General features: G+C 54.5%; 2 protein-coding genes across 12 annotated transcripts in view; one reads left to right on the forward strand and one right to left on the reverse strand.

The window, feature by feature from the left end:
• MIS18BP1 (MIS18 binding protein 1) overlaps nt 1–1,824 on the forward strand; it is a 13,540-nt gene extending 11,716 nt beyond the window's left edge. For all 3 annotated transcript variants that reach the window (XM_027667329.1, XM_027667328.1, XM_027667327.1), the window contains 3 exons: nt 491–575; nt 1,170–1,224; nt 1,369–1,824. In XM_027667329.1, the coding sequence (XP_027523130.1) occupies nt 491–575; nt 1,170–1,224; nt 1,369–1,469 (241 nt within the window). In that variant the 3' untranslated portion in view covers nt 1,470–1,824. The remainder of the gene's footprint in view (nt 1–490; nt 576–1,169; nt 1,225–1,368) is intronic.
• An 802-nt stretch (nt 1,825–2,626) lies between these two features.
• FANCM (FA complementation group M) overlaps nt 2,627–18,821 on the reverse strand; it is a 51,717-nt gene continuing 35,522 nt past the window's right edge. For 2 of the 9 annotated variants that reach the window (XM_027667326.1, XM_027667322.1), the window contains exons 14-23: nt 11,959–13,876; nt 10,778–10,857; nt 10,605–10,676; nt 9,762–9,890; nt 8,245–8,401; nt 7,282–7,388; nt 6,136–6,684; nt 4,979–5,390; nt 3,687–3,978; nt 2,627–2,883 (exon numbers count right to left, since the gene is read on the reverse strand). In XM_027667326.1, the coding sequence (XP_027523127.1) occupies nt 2,736–2,883; nt 3,687–3,978; nt 4,979–5,390; nt 6,136–6,684; nt 7,282–7,388; nt 8,245–8,401; nt 9,762–9,890; nt 10,605–10,676; nt 10,778–10,857; nt 11,959–13,876 (3,864 nt within the window). In that variant the 3' untranslated portion in view covers nt 2,627–2,735. Of the gene's footprint in view, nt 2,884–3,686; nt 3,979–4,978; nt 5,391–6,135; nt 6,685–7,281; nt 7,389–8,244; nt 8,402–9,761; nt 9,912–10,600; nt 10,677–10,777; nt 10,858–11,958; nt 13,877–18,821 lie in introns of those variants that run through there. The other 7 variants (XM_027667320.1, XM_027667319.1, XM_027667321.1 and 4 more) reach the window with 6 other exon arrangements.

Consider the following 18,821-nt stretch of genomic DNA (forward strand, 5'->3'; position numbering starts at 1 on the left):
TGGGCCTTTGGCTCTTCCCCAGGGTCCCTTTAAGGGAGACAGCTCCTGGAAGTGGGACACAGCTGTGTCCCTCCCACCAGCCCTGCTCCGGTCCCTGTGGCCGTGGGCGCTGGTGGAGCTGCCCAGCTCAGTGTGGGCTCTGGGGATGGCACTGGGATGGGCTTTGGGCCTCAGCACAGCAGAGTCCGGCCCTGTTACCCAGGGCTTCAGGCTCTGCTGAACTCACTGGAATCATCTGGAAACCTGGAGTCAGGGGGGTTTGGCTGAGGGACAAGAACTCCATATGGGAAGAGGATGAAGTCCCGTCTGACCCTTTCATTAGGATTTCCAGCACTGATCTCACCCGGCTCTATGTCTGTAGCTGACCCAGAGCAGTTTTCCTGGCCGTGCCCATTCCCTGAGCTGGAGCTGGATGTGATGCCATGGCTGCATCCAGCAGGTTCCCCGGGGGCTGTGGCAGCCCCACTGATGCTCTCCTTGTGCCCCGCAGGAAGGAGCTGGACAGACACGTGTTCCGGATGCAGAAGCACACGCGGGGCAGCAGGGGCACCTGGGACAAGGTCCAGAAGAAGTCGGTAATGCTGCTTCCCTCCAGTGCCACCTCAGCCAGGGACCTGCAGGAGACACATCCCCGGGATGGAGAGCGGGAACCCTCCCCAGCTTCCTCCCAAACCCTGGGGTTTGGTCTCTACTGCTGTGGGGAAAAGTCCCTTTTGTTAGAAAGGAGCTGCTTATTGTCAGGATTAAAGCCACAGCTTTGGGTCGGGATTTGTAAGTGCTTTGGAATTCTGGGGTCTTTAGGTTCCTGTAACATTGTTCTGAACAGTGGGAAAAGAGCAGCCATGGGATGTCCAGAGCTGGAAGGGACCCTCAGGGATCACGGAGCTTGACTCCTAATCATGACCATAGCAATGGTCACCTTGTATCCTACTCCCTCAATTTAGGTATTGATTCCTCCACTAGCCCAGGTTTTGCAGTTCCAGGCTTTTCCATGAAAAGCCACGATCCCAGGAGCAGAAATGTGGCTTGTGCCCCTGGTTCAGAGGGAGCAGTTGTGGCAGCTGAGCAGTTCAAATTTTGGGAAGATGTAGCACAGGGCTGGTGTGGGTCCATCCCAGCAGGACCCCGAGCTGAGCCCGTGTCCTTCCCTCCTTCCCTCTCTCCCCCAGGCTGGAGCCGTGCTGGGGACACCTTCCCGCAGGGCCAAGGTCAGCTTGGAGACCAGTGAGTATTCCTGCTTCCTCCTCCTGCATTCCCAGCTCCTTCCACGTCCCCACCTTGCTGGGTGCCCTCGATCTCAGCTGTCTGGGTGTCCTCCCCCTGCCCTTCCCCCTCAGACACACCCATGATCCCTGTTTTCCATTGCAGATGTGGCAAAGGACTCTCTGGTGGGGAAGCTCTTCAGGGCTCAGACACCAAACTCCTCAGAGGAGGAAGAGGAAGACCAGGATTCCTATTTCTCCATGTGATGAATTTTGTGGATCTGTTGGCTCAGCACTTGGGTGCCTCATTCCGAGTCTGTGGTTCAGCCGCCCCTCCGGGAGGGAAGGGCTGGAATTGCAAGATCAATTTGGAAAATCTTCCCCGATCTGGTTTTTATGCATTTTAACCCCATTCCCATCTTGCTGGCACTGTTTGGCTTTTCCATGTGTACATAGTGGCCCTTCCTTGCCCAGCTCCTCCTCTCCTGTTTCTCTTCCTGTTGCCTTTTTCTCCTGGGAAGGAGAAAGGTACAGGGGTGCCAATGACTGGCAAAGTCATTTTAAGATAAAATATCTCTTGGGATATGAATGTACAATAAATTCAGGTAAAATCTGGAAGTAACTGAAACTGCTTTTTACTGTCCCTGAGGGAGAATCTGAATTTTTACATTTCCTTAATGTAATAAACAAGGATGAACTTATTTTACTCGTGGCTCCGTTGGACTTTGTGGAGCAGCAGAATCCATGACCTGTCCAGCTTGGGATGGGGCCTCAAGGCTTCATCCCCTTGGTTTTGAATCATGGACTCAGGGAATGGTTTGGGTTGGAAGGGCCTTAAAGCCCATCCAGTGCCACCCCTGCCATGGGCAGGGACACCTTCCACCAGCCCAGGCTGCTCCAACCTGGCCTTGGACACTTCCAGGGATCCAGGGGCAGCCACAGCTTCTCTGGGCAACCTGTGCCAGGGCCTCCCCACCCTCCCAGCCAGGAATTCCTTCCCAATATCCCATGTAACCCTGCCCTCTGGCAGTGGGAAGCTGTTCCAGGAAAGTGGAACTCCCTGCAAAGAGCTGTGAGCGGGAAGGGATGGGAATGAAGATCGCGGTCCTTTTCCAGGCAGCCACAGTGTGGCAGCAGAGGCCGCGCGGGCGGTGCCGGGGAAGGATCCCCGAGCTCCTGCAGCCGGGGCAGAGGGAGCAGGACGGGAACGTGAGGCCCCCCAGGACCAGGGGACCTGCCCCGGGCCCCCCCAGCAGCGCCCCGGTGTCCCGGGCACAAGGAACACCGGGCAATTCCCTTTCTTCCCAGGAAACGCGGGGCTCAGTGCTGCAGCCAAGGGCAGGAGCTGCCGGGGGGCTCCTTCCCGTGACCCCCCAAAGCTTTGCTTTGCCGAAGCACCGGAGCCATCGGGTTTTGCAAAGGAATCTCGGGATGCTCCCAGCCCGGCCGGTGCCTCCCAAGCCCGGTGCTTGTGAGGGTTTATTGGGTTGGACACCAATCCCAGTAAAGTGCAGAGCAGGGCCCCCAGTCCCCTCAGCTCCGGGAGGCCGCGGGGCCCTTCCCGCCGGCGCGGGGGGGCTGTGGCAGCAGCTGAGGGTCGAAGCTGTGGCGCAGGTACCGCTGGATCTCCTCGGCACAGTCCCGGCTCAGCCGCGCGGCCGCGGCCACCGCGCTGGGGGAGCTGCAAGAGAGGGCAGGGGGTGAGCAGGGCCCTGGACACACTGGATACAGCACCGGGAACACCCCGGGCTGCCCCGAGCACACCCCGGCAAGGCTGGGGAAGTGCAGGGAAAACAGGGAACGGGAAAGGGAAAGACGCGGTGGGGCGGCAGGAGGGAGGGTGAAGCAGAGTCCGTGTCAGTGCCCGGGGCTGCTCAGTGGGAGAGACGGGAAGGCATGAAGAGCAGGGATGAGACTGGACAGGAAGGCTCCTGGGAGCCTTGGCAGGTTCAGAAGAGATCTCTCCCAGCAGGAAAGGCACAGCAGGAAGGATCTCCCTGAACAGCTATCCCAGTAGGAAAGGTGTGGGGAAAGATCTCCCCAGTTACTACAGCTGGAAAGGTGCAGGAAGGATGGCCCTGGGAATCGACCCCAGCAGGAAAGGTGATGAAAGGAATCCTGTGAGCAGGTCCCCCAGCAGGAATGGGGCAGGCAGGCTCTGTCCCCCAGGAATGGGGCAGGCAGGCTCTGTCCCCCAGGAATGGGGCAGGCAGGCTCTGTCCCCCAGGAATGGGGCAGGCAGGCTCTGTCCCCCAGGAATGGGCAGGCAGGCTCTATCCCCCCAGAAGGTGCAGGCAGGCTCTGTCCCCCCAGAAGGTGCAGGCAGGCTCTATCCCCCCAGGAATGGGCAGGCAGGCAGGCTCTATCCCCCCAGAAGGTGCAGGCAGGCTCTGTCCCCCCAGAAGCTGCAGGCAGGCTCTGTCCCCCCAGAAGCTGCAGGCAGGCTCTCCCAGGCAGGCCCAGGCAGCCCCGGGGTGTTGTTACCTGTTGGCCAGGTCACGGGGGCAGCCGAGGCAGTGGCAGAGCTGCAGGGCCCCCACGTAGCTGAGGGGGGGGATGCTCAGGTAGAAGCCCAGCAGGTCCCGCCGGGGCCCCTCCAGCTCCGTGGGAACATCGATGGCAGCTCCCTTCCTGTGCTCCAGCAGGGCCAGGTCCCTGAGCAGAACAGCAGTGTCCTGCTGGCAGGAGCTGAAGAGGAGGCGGATGCCAGCCTGGACCAGGGCCGAGAGCACTCCATCGTAGTACTGAGTCCGCTGGAAACTACGGGACGTTTCTCCTGCAGAGGGAAGGACAGGAAGCACGGTGAAAATCCAGTGTGAGGACTCACACAGCAAACCAGCTCCAGGATCCCTCACCCTGAGAACTCACAACCAGACACACAGCAAGGGAACACATCCCGGGCTGGACAGAGCTTGGAGCAACCTGGGATAGTGGGAGGTGTCCCTGCCCATGGCAGGGGGTGGAACAAGAGGAGTTTTAAAGTCCCTTCCAACCAAACCATTCTGGGATTCCATGAAATCAGGAGAGGTTTGGTAGAGCCACACAAGTACAAATGCACCTGAACACTGTTCCATGAGGGACCAGCAGCACCCTGGAATTGGTGTCATGAGAAAAACTGGACAAAGAGGATGGAAACGAGTGACACCCTCAACAGTGGGATAAAGAAGCAGCTCCAACTCAGCCCACTTCCTACAGCCCCCTCAGAGCAGCTGCATCTCCAGGGACCAATTCTAGCAGTGTTCCCATATGGGAACTATCAACAAGTGAGATCTGCCATGAAACCAAAGCTGCACCCTCAACAACTGGATTGCAGTGGTGCAGTTTCATAGCCCAGAACATCTGTAATGGAATCAGGATCTGAGCTCCAGTTCTTCTGCGGAGCAGGTGCAGCAAGAGCTCTCAGTTACTGTCTAGATGGCCCTGGAACAGACAGGGGAACCATCTGACTGTGTCATTTGGGTTAGAACAAAGGTCTCTGCATGGATAAGATTGTTGCTTGTTCCTTTATCATATGATCCCAGACTGGTCTAGGTGGGAAGGGACCTTAAAGCCCAGCCCATCCCATCCCCTGCCATGGGCACCTTCCACTGGCCCAAGTTGCTCCAACCTGGCCTTGGACACTTCCAGGGATCCAGGGGCAGCCACAGCTTCTCTGGGCAACCTGGGCCAGAGCCTCCCCACCCTCCCAGCCAGCAATTCCTTCCCAATATCCCATCTACTCCTCTGTTCTGGCAGTGGGAAGCCATTCCCTTGTGCTGCCCCCTGGGAACACCCACCTGGTTTGGCCCTGTCTGTCTCCAGGATCACACAGACCCTCTGGAACAGGCCCTGCAGGCGCTGCAGCCTCTGGCTCAGTCTGTTCCTGTTCCCAGGGCCCTGCAATTCCGACTGGAAGGTCCTTTCCACGGCCAGGCGGGTGCTGACAATGTAGTCGGAGGTGCCCAGGGAACAGACCTGCACGTGGAGCCCGTGCACAGCCCGCAGGGAGGAGATCACCTCTGCCCCACAGCTGATCTCCCTGCTGTCTGCCAGGATGCTCAGGGAAGGGCCCTTCCCCGGAGGGTCCCGGGAGAGCCTGGCTGAGGCCGAGGAGGGCTCTGTGGCTGCGGGACACGCTGGATCTGAGGCGCTCCCACGGGGGTTCTTCCCAGAGCTCTTCACCTGTGAGGGCTGGAGATCACACAGGGACTGTAACAGACCATGCAGGAGTTCAGTCAAATTAATAAAAGGATGCTTTGCAATATTAACACTTTCAGACTGACACTTCAATCCCCTGTATCCCTCTCCCAAATGAGCTGATCTGATTATCCAGGAGTCAGAATGACAAAAGCAGCAGCTTTCACCAATGATTTGAGCAGAAGCTGGACCATGTACAGGACAGAAGTCAGGCTGGGAAGTGTGAGAGATGAGGAATCCAACCTCAGGCTGGAGGGAGTTAACTGAGGATGGTGAACAAGCATTTTATAAGCACAAACCCCACAGAATGGGTGGACACTGCTGTTCCACACGGATCCATGCTCCTCCATGGCTGTCAGTCCCAAGAGACCATCTAATCCCCAGTTTTTATTTACTGACTGCTGAGATACTTCAGGATACCCTGGGAGCACAAAAGCTGCAACAGCAAAGGGAAGGGAGATGGTGTGAAGCAGCACCAGGAATGGCTCTGCTCCTGTGTCACCACAAGCTGTGGCTGCCCCTGGATGCCTGGAAGTGTCCAAGGCCAGGTTGGAGCAACCTGGGTTGGTGGAAGGTGTCCCTGCCCATGGCAGGGGCTGGAATGAGATGGTTTTAAGGTCCTTTCCCACCCAAACCATTCCAGGTTTCCCTGACTCCTGCTGCTGTGCTTTGACAGGCCCCAGAACAGCCCTGCCCCAGGAATCCCTTCCCAGCACGTGGGGTGAGAGGAAGGTCCCTGCTGCGACTGGACACTGACCTCAGTGGGAGCCGGGACAGAGCCAGGGACAGGTGGTGGGAAGGACGTGCTCCTGCTGGGATGGTCTGGGTGCAAATCCAGCCTCTCAGAGTCCGAAGCCTGCAGGCCAAGCAGCATGTCCCTGTCGTGCCCCCCAGGCCGAGGGGCTGGCACTGCCCCAGCACTGTGGCTGTGCCGTGCAGGGGGCACCGAGGGCTGGGGACACTCTGTGCTCCCCTGTCCTGCCCTGGAACAGCCTGCTGTCATGGACTGCTCCCTGCTGACAGCCATCTCCTCCTCGCTGGAGTCACTGAGCACAACGATCCGGGATGGTTTCCTCCTGTGCCCTGGGGCAGGCGGGCTCTGCTCCAGCCTGGCCTGGTTCAGTCTCCTCCTGTGCCGGGTCAGGTACCGGCCCTGGGCACCGGGGACACTGTCCCTGGTGAGGAGACCCCAGTTCACACACTCCTCCTCCTCCTCCTCGCTGGGCCCACTCTGTCTGCAGGCTTCCTCCTCCTCATCCCCCACACAGAAACTGTCCTCCACGTACTCCGTGTCCTGCTCGGGAATCTGCGGGGAGAACAATCCCAGTCAGTTGTGGAGCAGTGGAATGATGGTGCTGCTGCTCCCCATGGAGGCACTTGGCTCATCCAACCCTGGTGTAGGGACAGCAGGGGCTGAGGGGCTTCTCACACATGGAATGGTTTGGGTTGGAAGGGACCTTAAAGCCCACCCAGTCCCACCCCCTGCCATGGGCAGGGACACCTTCCACCAGCCCAGGCTGCTCCAACCTGGCCTTGGACACTTCCAGGGATCCAGGGGCAGCCACAGCTTCTCTGGGCAACCTGGGCCAGGGCCCCACCACCCTCCCACCCAGCAATTCCTTCCCAATATCCCATCTCTCCCTGCCCCCTGGCCAGTGGGAAGCCATTCCCTGTGTCCTGTCCCTCCATCCCTTGTCCCCAGTCCCTCTCCAGCTCTCCTGGAGTCCCCTTAGGCCCTGGGAGGGGCTCTCAGCTCTCCCTGGAGCCTTCTCTTCTCCAGGCTGAAGTCTTGTGTTAGAATTTACTATTTACCAGAAAATGCCAACTACACCTCAGAGCAGGACTGGAACCTACCCGTGGTCCCACCCCAGGGGAATTCCCAAGGACAGAGGTCACTGCACACCTGTGAGAAGATGGCCGAGCTGTTGAACTCCCGATGGACCATCCTGTACCTGCTGCCCAGGGCGGGGCTGCGCACGGACTCCAGGTACACTGCCCTCATCTCCGTGTCTGACCCGCAGGAACAGCAAAGGGAACAGTGTTACTGCACACACAACCCTCCACTCACTCTTGTTACACTGTGTTTTCCATATTCAGTCATTCCTTTATAGAATCCCAAAAACCTGCAAAAATCTGCGATTCTCCAGCCACCTCTGGAAATCCCAAAGCACAACCCAAGGGCTCTGAGATGAAGGAGGGCAGGGACAGATGGGATATTGGGAAGGAATTCCTGGCTGGGAGTGGGGGGAGGCCCTGGAATAGAATTCCCAGAGAAGCTGTGGCTGCCCCTGGATCCCTGGGAGTGTCCAAGGCCAGGTTGGAGCAGCCTGGGCTGGTGGAAGGTGTCCCTGCCCATGGCAGGGGGTGGCACTGGGTGGGCTTTACAGTCCCTTCCCCCTCAAACCATTCTGGGATTCTAAATGTCCCCATCTTGCTGTCATGAAAGCTGCCATGGAATCCCAGGATATCCTGAGCTGGAAGGGACCCACCAGGATCACCCAGTCCAACCCCTGTCCCTGCACAGGACACCCCAACAATCCCCCCCTGTGCTCCAGAGGATCATCCAAACCCTCCTGGAGCTCTGGCAGCCTTGGGGCCGTGCCCACTGCCCTGGGGAGCCTGGGCAGTGCCAACCACCCATTGGGGGAAGAACCTTGTCCTGAGATCCAACCTGACCCTCCCTGGCACAGCTCCAGCAGCTCCTCAGGCTGCAGAAGGTTTGCCCAGCTGGCAGAGCTCTGGGTGCCATGGCAGGAGCAGCCCCTCAACCCAGGTGAGGGGGTCGCTGCTCACTTCCCCCTGGCCATGCCCATCCCACCCCATCCATCCCCCAAGGATGTGGAGTCCCACAGAGCCCCTCCCTCACCATTCAGGGCCTGTGTGACGTCCCCCTCGTCGTTGAGGAACTGGGCCATGGAGGAGCTCAGCTCGTCCTCGGTGCCGTCGCTCTCGTCCGACGACAGCCCGTGTGCCCCGTGCTGGGACAGCTCTGCCTCCTCCTCCAGGAACTGCCTGGCTGTGGCCTGGGAAAACAGGGGGCCTTGCAGGGGGTTCTGATGCACTAATGCTGCCCCGAGACCCCCGAGTCACTGCAGGCCAGCAGCTGGGTCACCATGGGCACCGGGCTCCTGGCTTGGGCAGGAGAATCCTGTGGCCTGTGTGCCCCTGGACAGGGAACAGCCCAGGCAGAGCCACCAACACGGGGGGCTGAGCTGCCTGACACCATCCAGGGGCTTTGCAGCTCATACACCCAGTGTGACTTTATTTGCTGTCAAAAACCTGGGTTCCTTTTGAAGGGATGGATTCCCCCAAACCCAAATCAGTGGGAACTTCAGAGCCCGACCCCACCTGGGTTTGCCCTTTTCTGCTCAGGTGCCAGTTCCTTAAAGGATTGACTGGCTCCAGTGCCAGGGGCTGCTCTGGTCAGTCTGTGATGATCTCACTGCAGATCTCTCCTGACAGGGCTCCCTGACTGATAGTGGACTGGTCACAGTGGTTTTAATGCCTGAGATCTCCTGTGGATCTGGAATTCTGGCCTGTCCATCACTATGGATACTTAGGTAAGGTCAGTGTGAAGGCACAGCAGAATTTCCTAAGCAGACACACTCTTTTTCTATGATCCTTTTGGTCCCACCTTAAAAAAAATGTTTAAATCAAACTGAAAAATGGATTTTAATCCCCCTCATTCTTTGTATCCCAGAATATAAAACACTGATACCATAGGGAAGGCTTGATTATAAAGATTATCTTTCAAACATCAAAAATATCCAGTGTATTGTGCCCTGGAGCCCTGATTATGGCAATTGCTGCCCAGTGGAACCACAGCCACAAATATTTAAGAGCTCTTTACTTAGGATGATTCTTGGCCCTGCTTTCTCTCCTGCTGCAGTGATGGACTAAAGTATCAAATACTGAACTAAGATTTAAGATTTGGGGTAGAGGGACCATTGCTGCCTTAAATGTTCAAAGCTGAAGCCTTCAGAGTAGGGGGTAAATTCATATGATCAAGTATCCCAATGGAAATAATAATAATAATAATATTAATTTCTGGGCAAGACCCTGAGCTCCCAGAGATGACTAACCCTTGAATATTTCTGAAGATTGTAAAATGGACATTGTTATTTGGCTTCAGAACTGTGTCACCAGGGCCCTGCAGACTCTGACAGTCAGGAAGGGATGGCAGGACTCAGATCTTTATCCAGTTCCAAGATTTCAGCTCCAGTGTTTGCAGAGCACTGGTGTGGAACAGCTGAGCCTCAGCCCTCCTGGACAGTGTCCTAACACCACAGACTGCCCAGCCCCGTGCCCACACCCCAACTCCAGTGCCAGCTGCTCCAAACACGACCTTCCATAGCCAGGAGACACGTGGGATCACACACACACCTTGGCTGTGGAACTGCTCCGGAGCCGTTTGGCTCGTCCTGGCCGGGCTTTGTTCTGGGCTGTGGAGCTGCTCCTCATGGTCCTGCTCCAGTTCTGGGCAAAATCCCCACTGTCATCACTGGACTCTGACTGGGAACAGGGAACACAGCCCTCAGAGAGTCAGGGGAAAGCAAGGAATGTTTAATTACAGTCATAAATCCCAGACTGGTTCGGGTTGGAAGGACCATAAAGCCCATCCAGTGCCACCCCTGCCGTGGGCAGGGACACCTTCCACCAGCCCAGGTTGCTCCAACCTGGCCTTGGACACTTCCAGGGATCCAGGGGCAGCCACAGCTTCTTTGGGCAACCTGGGTCAGGGCCTCCCCACCCTCCCAGCCAGCAATTCCTTCCCAATCTCCCATCTCTCCCTGCTCTCTGCCAGTGGGAAGCCATTCCCTGTGTCCTGTCCTTCCATCCCTTGTCCCCAGTCCCTCTCCAGCTCTCCTGGAGCCCCTTTAGGCCCTGCAAGGGGCTCTCAGCTCTCCCTGGAGCCTTCTCTCCTCCAGGGGAACCCCCCCAGCTCTCCCAGCCTGGCTCCAGAGCAGAGGGGCTCCAGCCCTGGGATAACTCAGTCATCCTTCAACATTTGCTTTTTAAGGAACACCTGATTTCCTGTGGTTGATATTTTGGGGCTTGGAGCAGCCTGGGCCCATGGCAGGGGTGGCACTGGATGGGCATTAAGGTCCCTTCCAACCCAAACCCTTCTGGGATTCTGTGATCTTTGGAGACCTGGGGGAAGAACTGAAGCAGGGAAGCAAGGATGAGTTCCCATTATCTCCCCCATTTCCCAAGGCACTCACTGACCATGTCCAGGGGGTGCCGACGTTTCCTGGGGACGCGAGGCCGTGGGCACTCAAAGTCACTCTCGTCCATCCCCTGTGGGAACAGGAATAACCATCATTGCTCACAGCATTTGTGCTTGGCTGCTTGAATTGCCATTTTGCTTCTCTTGCCTATTTTCTTTTTCTAAGACTCACATCAGGAGACTTCAAAACATTCTTTTTTATCCTGTTTTTTCTCTGGAAAACGATCTCTTCCTCACTCTCACTGCTGGTTCCTGCAGCAAAAAAGAGTAAACAACATTCACTGGGAATTGCACAGTTCACAACACAATATTGCTATAACTGAGCAATCAAAACCTGCCTCTCTCACAAAAGTACCTCCAAAGGAGATTATTTATTGATCCACAGGACAAATATTGTTCTCTTTAGCCTTGTTAATCAAAATAGATAATCTCCAGCTGGGATGTACAATAAATCCTGCTTCCCTGGAGACTCTCAGGGTGGGAGTGATTACCCTGGGCAGCACAGAGATGGAAAAAGGGAGGGGAAACACAAAAACAAGAGAAGAAGCCCTTGAAAGTTGAGCAAGAGTTACCTTTGTGGCAGCATTTTGTGACACAAATCCCTCTGGGTGCATGGAATGGAGCCGAGGAATGGTGTTTGTGAGTCCAGAGGAGGCACAAAGATGCTGCCAGGGCTGGAGCCCCTCTGCTCTGGAGCCAGGCTGGGAGAGCTGGGGGGGTTCCCCTGGAGAAGAGAAGGCTCCAGGGAGAGCTGAGAGCCCCTTGCAGGGCCTAAAGGGGCTCCAGGAGAGCTGGAGAGGGACTGGGGACAAGGGCCTGGAAGGTGTCCCTGCCCAGGGCAGGGGTGGGACACCATGAGATTTGGAGTCCCTTCCATCCCAAACCATTCTGGGATTCTATAAGAGGTCCCAGGCTTGTGCTGCAGTTGCAATCAGAAAATTTTAAATACAAGTCACTTGTCATGTGAGTAAATGGAAAGGAATCCACCAGTAGAGCTCCCATTCCTCAGGAACAGTGACAGGAAAACATGAAGGCAGGGATTCAGGGATCAACAGGTCCAGGGGAGCACCAGTCAGACCCTGAGATTAAGAAAGGGCTTTGAAGGGCTTTGAACTCACACAATCACATCTCCCATGCCTTTAACACTTGTGAGTAGGTTCAGGTTTAATTCCCAGTCCTTCCCTGTGTGTGGGGTGAAGTCTCCTCATCCACCCAATTCCAGTACTGCAGCCATCACTCCTTCTCCTTTCAGCCCTCCCACCTCACTCACAAGACCAAACTGAGGATCCAGAAGACACTGGATCCTGTTGACTAAACATGAAGGTATCCAAACTGTCCCACCAAAACCCCTACCTGCAGCAGGACACGCTCGGGATCCACGGAGGGTGGTGTCTTCCAGGTTTGCAGTTCTTCCTAAAGGGGAATCCACAGCTGAACTCCCAAAGTTCTGCCCACGTGGGCTTTTATGGACTTTATCTCCAGGGGGCACCTCTGGAGTCTCCTCCCTGGCACTGGAGAAGACTTTCCTAGGAATCCTTTTGATAGCTTGGACATTGCCACCCTTCCTGCTTACTGGGGTCGAGAGTGCCGAAGGCAAAGGTTCAGGTGATGCCCTTCCCGTTCTCCTGCCTCCTGATTTCAGGGAAGGCACTGCAGCAGGAGCAGCCTCTGGCCCTTCCCTGTCATTCACACCCCTGCTCTGGAATGACAACGGTGTGGAAACGTCTCTTCTCTCCAGATCTCTGCAATCCCATTCTGGCGAGGTTTCCAGCCTGGACCCATCCCTCAGGAATATCTTTCCATCCTCAGTGGATTTTGCCCCTGCACCATTCCCCGAGGCACCGTTTGCTTTGCTGCTGTTCCCAGTATTCCCGTTTTCCTCGGGGGTTTCACTGTCACTGTCTGTGATGGAAAAGCCCAGGTTGAAGGTGACTGAGAACAGCTCCTGGGAACAGTCGTAGAGATCCTCGTTCTCCAGGCCCTGCTCGGGCACTCCTGCTGTTTCCATGGATTTACTGCTCTGGGGCTGCTCCCTGCAGGTGCTGGTGTTCACACAGGGCCCCTCGGAGGGAACCCCCTTGGATCCTCGCTCTCCATCTGTCCCGACATTCCCACCTGGATCTGGCCTGGCTGGAGGCTCCTTGCTCACGGAGAACCCGCTGTCCCCGGTGTCATCCACAGGCTCATCCTCAAACAAATGGATGCTCTGCTCTCCACCAGCCACCACCTTCTCGTGGTCAGTGGCAGCACCTGCAGTGTCTCTGTGAACAAAGTGCTTGTTGGAAGGGCCGTTTGTCAGGCTGTGGTTTGTGGCTGGAGCGTTCCCTCGGATGGCAGGGAATTCCTTGCTGTCAAACAGCCCATCAAAGCTGTCATTCCAGGCGTGCTCCTCTTCAACAACAGCCTTGGGAGACGAGGCAGTTTTGGACAAACAGGGACTTCTTGGAGCACAGAATTCCCCGGGGATGTTCGGTTTGGGATTTTCCACGAGCAGCAGTGAAGGATCAGCTCCTGAGGACGTGGAGAAGGCACTGTCCCGTGGTCCTGCAGAGTGACCCTCAGGGATAACCTCTGGGACAGGACATATTGTTTGATCACTCCTCACCATGTTCTCCAAGTCCTCGAGTTCATGCCAGGAGGGAATGGGGGGAGGGGACTGTGACAAAAGCCTCTGCACACAGGATAATGTTTGTTCTAGGCCAGGAGGCTCCTGGGAGGGTCTCCCGAGTGACTCCCCGTAGGATTCAGGGAGATAGAACAAGTCTGAGGACAGCGGTGATGTCTCGTACCCTGAATCCCCGGGGAGCATCCCCAGGGATCCAGGAGCTTTGCCTGCAGGTTTGTCTCCCTTTGCTGCTGGACTGTCAGGAATGTCAGTGCTGTCACTGCTGTCACACAGGTCAATAACTGCGTTTAAGTCAAATGTCACCTCCAGCTCCTTGTCCCTCTCACTGCCCTGGTCGGGCTGTTCATCCAGAGCAAACATTCCTGAGGGAGATGCCGAAGGATCCACCTCCACACTGGATCCAGGAATTCTTTTGGGAGGCTTTGGCTTGGTTATTTTAAAGGTGGTGAAGAGCTCACTCTCGTCATCACCTCTGTCAGGCAGGAATGGCTTCATTTGGGATGTGTGTGCCACGCCTTTCCTGGAGGATCGTGCTCTCTGATCCCAGCTGGACTTGGCCATGAGGAGATGCCTTTTATTCCTTGGAATATTTACATCTTCCACACATAAGTGGGGCTGGAGCTCCCGTCCATAGCTGCAGTCTCCCTGGGCCAAATACAGGGCAATATTTACTGGACATACCCCCTCAACACACACGGGCTCCCCAGCACGGGGGGTTCAAACAAGTGCCAAAGGTTTTGTTCTCCTGAAGAAATTCTCACTCACAGACTCTCAACTTCTTTTTTCCCTGTGCTATTAATCCTCTGTTCCAAAGGGAACCAGCTCTTCTAAACACACCCCTGGAAAAAGCACCATGGACTTGGACACCACCCCCAGTGAGGGATCCACACAGGGACTGCCTGGATGCAAAAGTTGGTTATTTACTGCCCTTCTCACCCTCTCTCTTAAATTAAGGTTTCAAAATTAAGGCCTGCAAAGGAGTAGCAAGGGCCCAAAGGGGCTCTGAAGGCAATGGTTTAGAATGTTCCTCCCAAGTTCCAACCTGTTTCACTAATTACAATAAAAATAAGGATGTAAGAGCTAAACAGAAGGAACAATCATTATATTATCATATTTTGGCAGTTCAGTGAGATGAATCCCTGGACTCCTCAAGCCCTGAAATGAAACAAGTCCCTTGGGTGATAAAACTGACTTTTACAATAAGAGATTCCCTGGATTATCTGCCTCCTGACAGTCCCCAAAAGTTCTGTCATATATCACATACATGTGTGTGTGGGTATCCAGATATACACACACATATGTCATATTTATTCCTTGGCAGACCAGGAGAGCCCCAGACTGCACCCCTGACTTCTGAGAAGTGTTCATTCCAAAACAGTGAAGAAAAGAACTGCTGTGAAAGGGTTAAAGGAACATTTTGATACGGCAGGTTCTAAATAATTCGTTCCCTCAAGCTCAGTCAGAACACAGACTCAAGGTCTGGAATTCTCTGTGTGAAATCCCAGAAGGTAACGGGGTTGGTAATGGTGTGGGCACACTGAGCTGAGGACACCTCCAGCCCTGAGGCATCACACAAACCAGACCTGCACTACAGGGATCAAGGATTAATGAGCTGCCAAACCACTAAAAATCAGGGAAGGAGGAGTAGGTGCTGCTCCTGCCCCCCCCCACACTCCCGACAGTGCCCAACACATCAGCCTTGGCCTTAGATTGTTCTGCAACACAAAACGAGTCAAACTGCAAACCCCAAACCTACAAACCCAAAACTAGTCAAAGGACAGACCACAAACCTACAAACCCCAAACCTATAAATAAAAAACTAATCGAAGTACAAACCCCAAACCTACAAACCCAAAACTAATCAAACTACAGACCCCAAACCTACAAACCTATAAACCCAAAATTAACCCAATTACAAACCAGCAAACCTTCAAACCCAAAACTAACCCAACCACAAACCCCAAATCTACAAACCCCAAACTAATCAAAGTATAGACCCGAAATCTATAAACCCAAAACTAATCAAAGTACAGACCCAGACCTATAAACCCAAAACCAATCAAACTTCAAATCCCAAACCTATAAACCCCAAACTAATCAAACTCCAAACCCCAAACCTACAAACGCCAAACCTATAAACCCAAACCAAACCCAACTACAAATGCCAAACCTATAAACCCCAAACTAATCAAACTGCAAACCCCAAACCTAAAACCTCCAAACCTATCAAACTACAAACCCTGAACCTACAAACCAAAACCAAACCCAGTTACAAACCCTAAACCTACAAACCTGAACCCAGTCAAACTACAAGCCCCAAACCTACAAACCCCAAACTAATCAAGTTTCCCAGAGAAGCTGTGGCTGCCCCTGGATCCCTGGAAGTGTCCAAGGCCAGGTTGGAGCAGCCTGGGCTGGTGGAAGGTGTCCCTGCCCATGGCAGGGGTGGCACTGGATGGGCTTTGAGGTCCTTCCATCCCAACCCAGTCTGGACTGTGGGATTCTCACACAGCAGGAGGGAGCAGTGAGGGGTGACCACACTGAGAACCCCTCAGCCCCTGCACAGCCCATGGCCGTGTCCTGCCTTGGCACACCCAACTCCTGGAGCCTGGCAGTGCCATGGCCAAATTTAGCATGTAGGGCAGAGCTGAGTGCCCTGACTGCAGCTGACACAGCCTTATGTAACTGCTCCACTTCCAGGAGCATTCCAAGCGCTGCCTCCCAAGGGAGCGCCGTGCCAGCCAGTGCTGCTGCAGGGAAAGGGCACACTGGGAATGACCACACTGGAGCCCCCACGGGCACGGGGGTGGGACCTTAAATCACCTGCTCAGCCCCCCGGGCAGCCTGGCAGCTCCAGGGTGTACCAGCCACGCTGCAAATAGGTCAGGCAGGAGCAGCAAAACATCTGAGATTATTGGGCTAAATCGATGGCCCCGAGTCAGGTTAACAAGCAAGGCAGGTTTTAATAGAGAAAATAAAAAGGGGAAAAAAAACTTTAGTAGAAATGTTTCATGTTTGAGATAGAAATCTATGTGTGATTACACACGTCCTGTTTCCCAGCACTCAAATGTAAGGCAGCGACTCCCAAACCTGAAGTTCCCCTCTCTGTCCCCATAAGCTGCTCTGGGTGGACATTTGCTAACTCAGTTCCCTGCCAAGACCCTGGGGTTTTGGTATTTGGAAATTAAAAGATAAGTCTGGGGGCAGATACAATGCAGGTTTGAACAACTAAAACTTCTTTAGTGGAGAGCTGGAGGGAAACCATCTGGGGTTTCCACCCCTTGGTGTGTTCTGGGCAAGCATCTGCTGCAGCTCAAACACCCCCACCCCATTCCCAAAACCAGGTTTTAAGGGAATCCTGGAACTCCAGTGGAAGGTGTCCCTGCCCAAGGAACTTGGAGGTCCCTTCCATCCAAACGAGTCCATGATTCCATGAATTCTTTATGATCAGCCTGCACTCCCTTCCCCACAAGTCCTGTTTTCCCGCTGTCCCAGTGCTCCCTGGTCCAGCCCCATCACATCCAGGTTGGACAGTTTGGTGCCCTGGGATTCACCTCCCCCACAACAGGCCAGCAGTTATTTACACCTGCCAGGAGCTGCTTAATGAGCACAATAATCAATCCCTGCTCCAGCATTGCTTCATTTCCACAAGACACTCCAGGGGAAGAAACGCTGTCAAAAGCTGTTTTTTGGAAGTTTAAGTACATTACATGAGATGATCTTTAAAAATATATTTAGCTGAGTCATGGAAGAAGCCTGAGGGGCACAGAACCCCCAGTTTCCTTCCACGAAAGCTGGGATAATTCTCCTCCTGATGGTATCACATCATTGATGTATCTACTAATTCTGTTGCTCTTTGCTTTCAGCTACACAATAAAAACACTCAAAGATCCGTAAAAGAAAAATTATTAGCAAAATACAGGGTATGTACCCCGCAAATAGGGGAACAGGCATCACTGAAGCAAGAGTGAATGTTCCAGCACATCAGGAAATAAATGAGGTCGCCCAGAGAAGCTGTGGCTGCCCCTGGATCCCTGGAAGTGTCCAAGGCCAGGCTGGAGCAACCTGGGCTGGTGGAAGGTGTCCCTGCCCGTGGCAGGGGTGGCACTGGATGGGCTTTGAGGTCCCTTCCCACCCAAACTATTCCAGGATTCCACTCCCTGGGCTGACAGTGCTGCCAGGTCAATACTAAAACCATCAGGAGAACAGGAATATCCAGGCAGGGGCAGTTCAATTTTCTATATAAATGTGATTATCATCATGGAATCATGGACAGTTTGGGTGGCAAGGGACCTCAGAGCCCATCCAGTGCCACTCCTCACCACGGGCAGGGACACCTTCCACCAGCCCAGGCTGCTCCAACCTGGCCTTGGACACTTCCAGGGATCCAGGGGCAGCCACAGCTTCTCTGGGCAACCTGGGCCAGGGCCTCCCCACCCTCCCAGACAGCAATTCCTTCCCAAGATCCCACCTATCCCTGCCCTCTGGCAGTGGGAAGCCATTCCCTGTGTCCTGTCCCTCCATCCCTTGTCCAAAGTCCCTCTCCCTGTCAAAACATAAATACTCTTCCCAAAGCCATTTGTTTTACAGCAGCTCCTGCCAGAGTCCCAGGCCTGTCCTGGAATTGCCAGCTCCCACTTGGCACATTTCCTGTCAAAGCCCTGCAAATCAATCTGCTCTAAAAGCTTAAGGAACAACCAACCAATTATTCACATTTATAAACATTTTGACAGTTTGAAAAACAACAGAGAAGGATTTTAAACCCAGCAACCGAAATGCAAAGTTACTGTACCCACCCAGCCATCCCTAAACTCACCAAATAACACTGGGACAAACCCCAAAGGCAACAGCAGAGAACCCACACCTGCTGTGCCACAGAACACCTGCAATCCAAGGCCTGAACAACCCAACCCAGGTCTCCATTAATGCTCAAACTGAAATCATTTGGCAGCCAGGTCAGAAGAACCAATATAGAGAAACTCTCTGAACTGGAGAGCTGAGATTTTGGGGCTCACAGGTTCTCCCAGCTCACCCTCCAAATCCAAACCAAACCCCCTCCCACCTTGTCTGAAATTGTTTCTGCCTGGGGCAGAATCCTTTCCCTCCCTCAGAAGAGGATTTTAGCCCAACTAGTGGCAAGGAGGTCTTTAAAAACCAGGTGAAACTATTTCATTGTCCTTATTTGAACCGTTTTTAACTCTGCATTCGGGGGCTCCTGAGAAGTGAAGTCCCAGCTGGCTGGAAATGTTGTGTTTTCCCCCAAAACCCGTCGGATTCAGAGCTCCCAGAGCATGGGAAGCCTTTCCAGGTTCAGTGGGGTTTTGGGGTCTCCTGGGAACGTTTTCCCTGCTCTCAGGGGGTTCAGCTGGAGAACCCTGGGGGCAGCCCAGGACTGAGGACAAACGACACATGACTCCAGTGGCAGCTGTTCCAGGTTCATCCTGGGCTTGGAAGAAGTTTCCCAAGGGGTTTTTGAAGTGGAAAACAGACAAACCTCTAATGGGAGAATCTGGGATCATTTGGTCACTGAGCTCCCACTGCCAGCTTTGGACTGGGAAATATCCAGTCACTCTCCCACTGTAAATTAGAA

Source organism: Corapipo altera, unplaced genomic scaffold, assembly GCF_003945725.1.
Source record: "Corapipo altera isolate COAL_440 unplaced genomic scaffold, ASM394572v1 190, whole genome shotgun sequence".
In the NCBI taxonomy this organism is placed as follows: Eukaryota; Metazoa; Chordata; class Aves; order Passeriformes; family Pipridae; genus Corapipo; species Corapipo altera.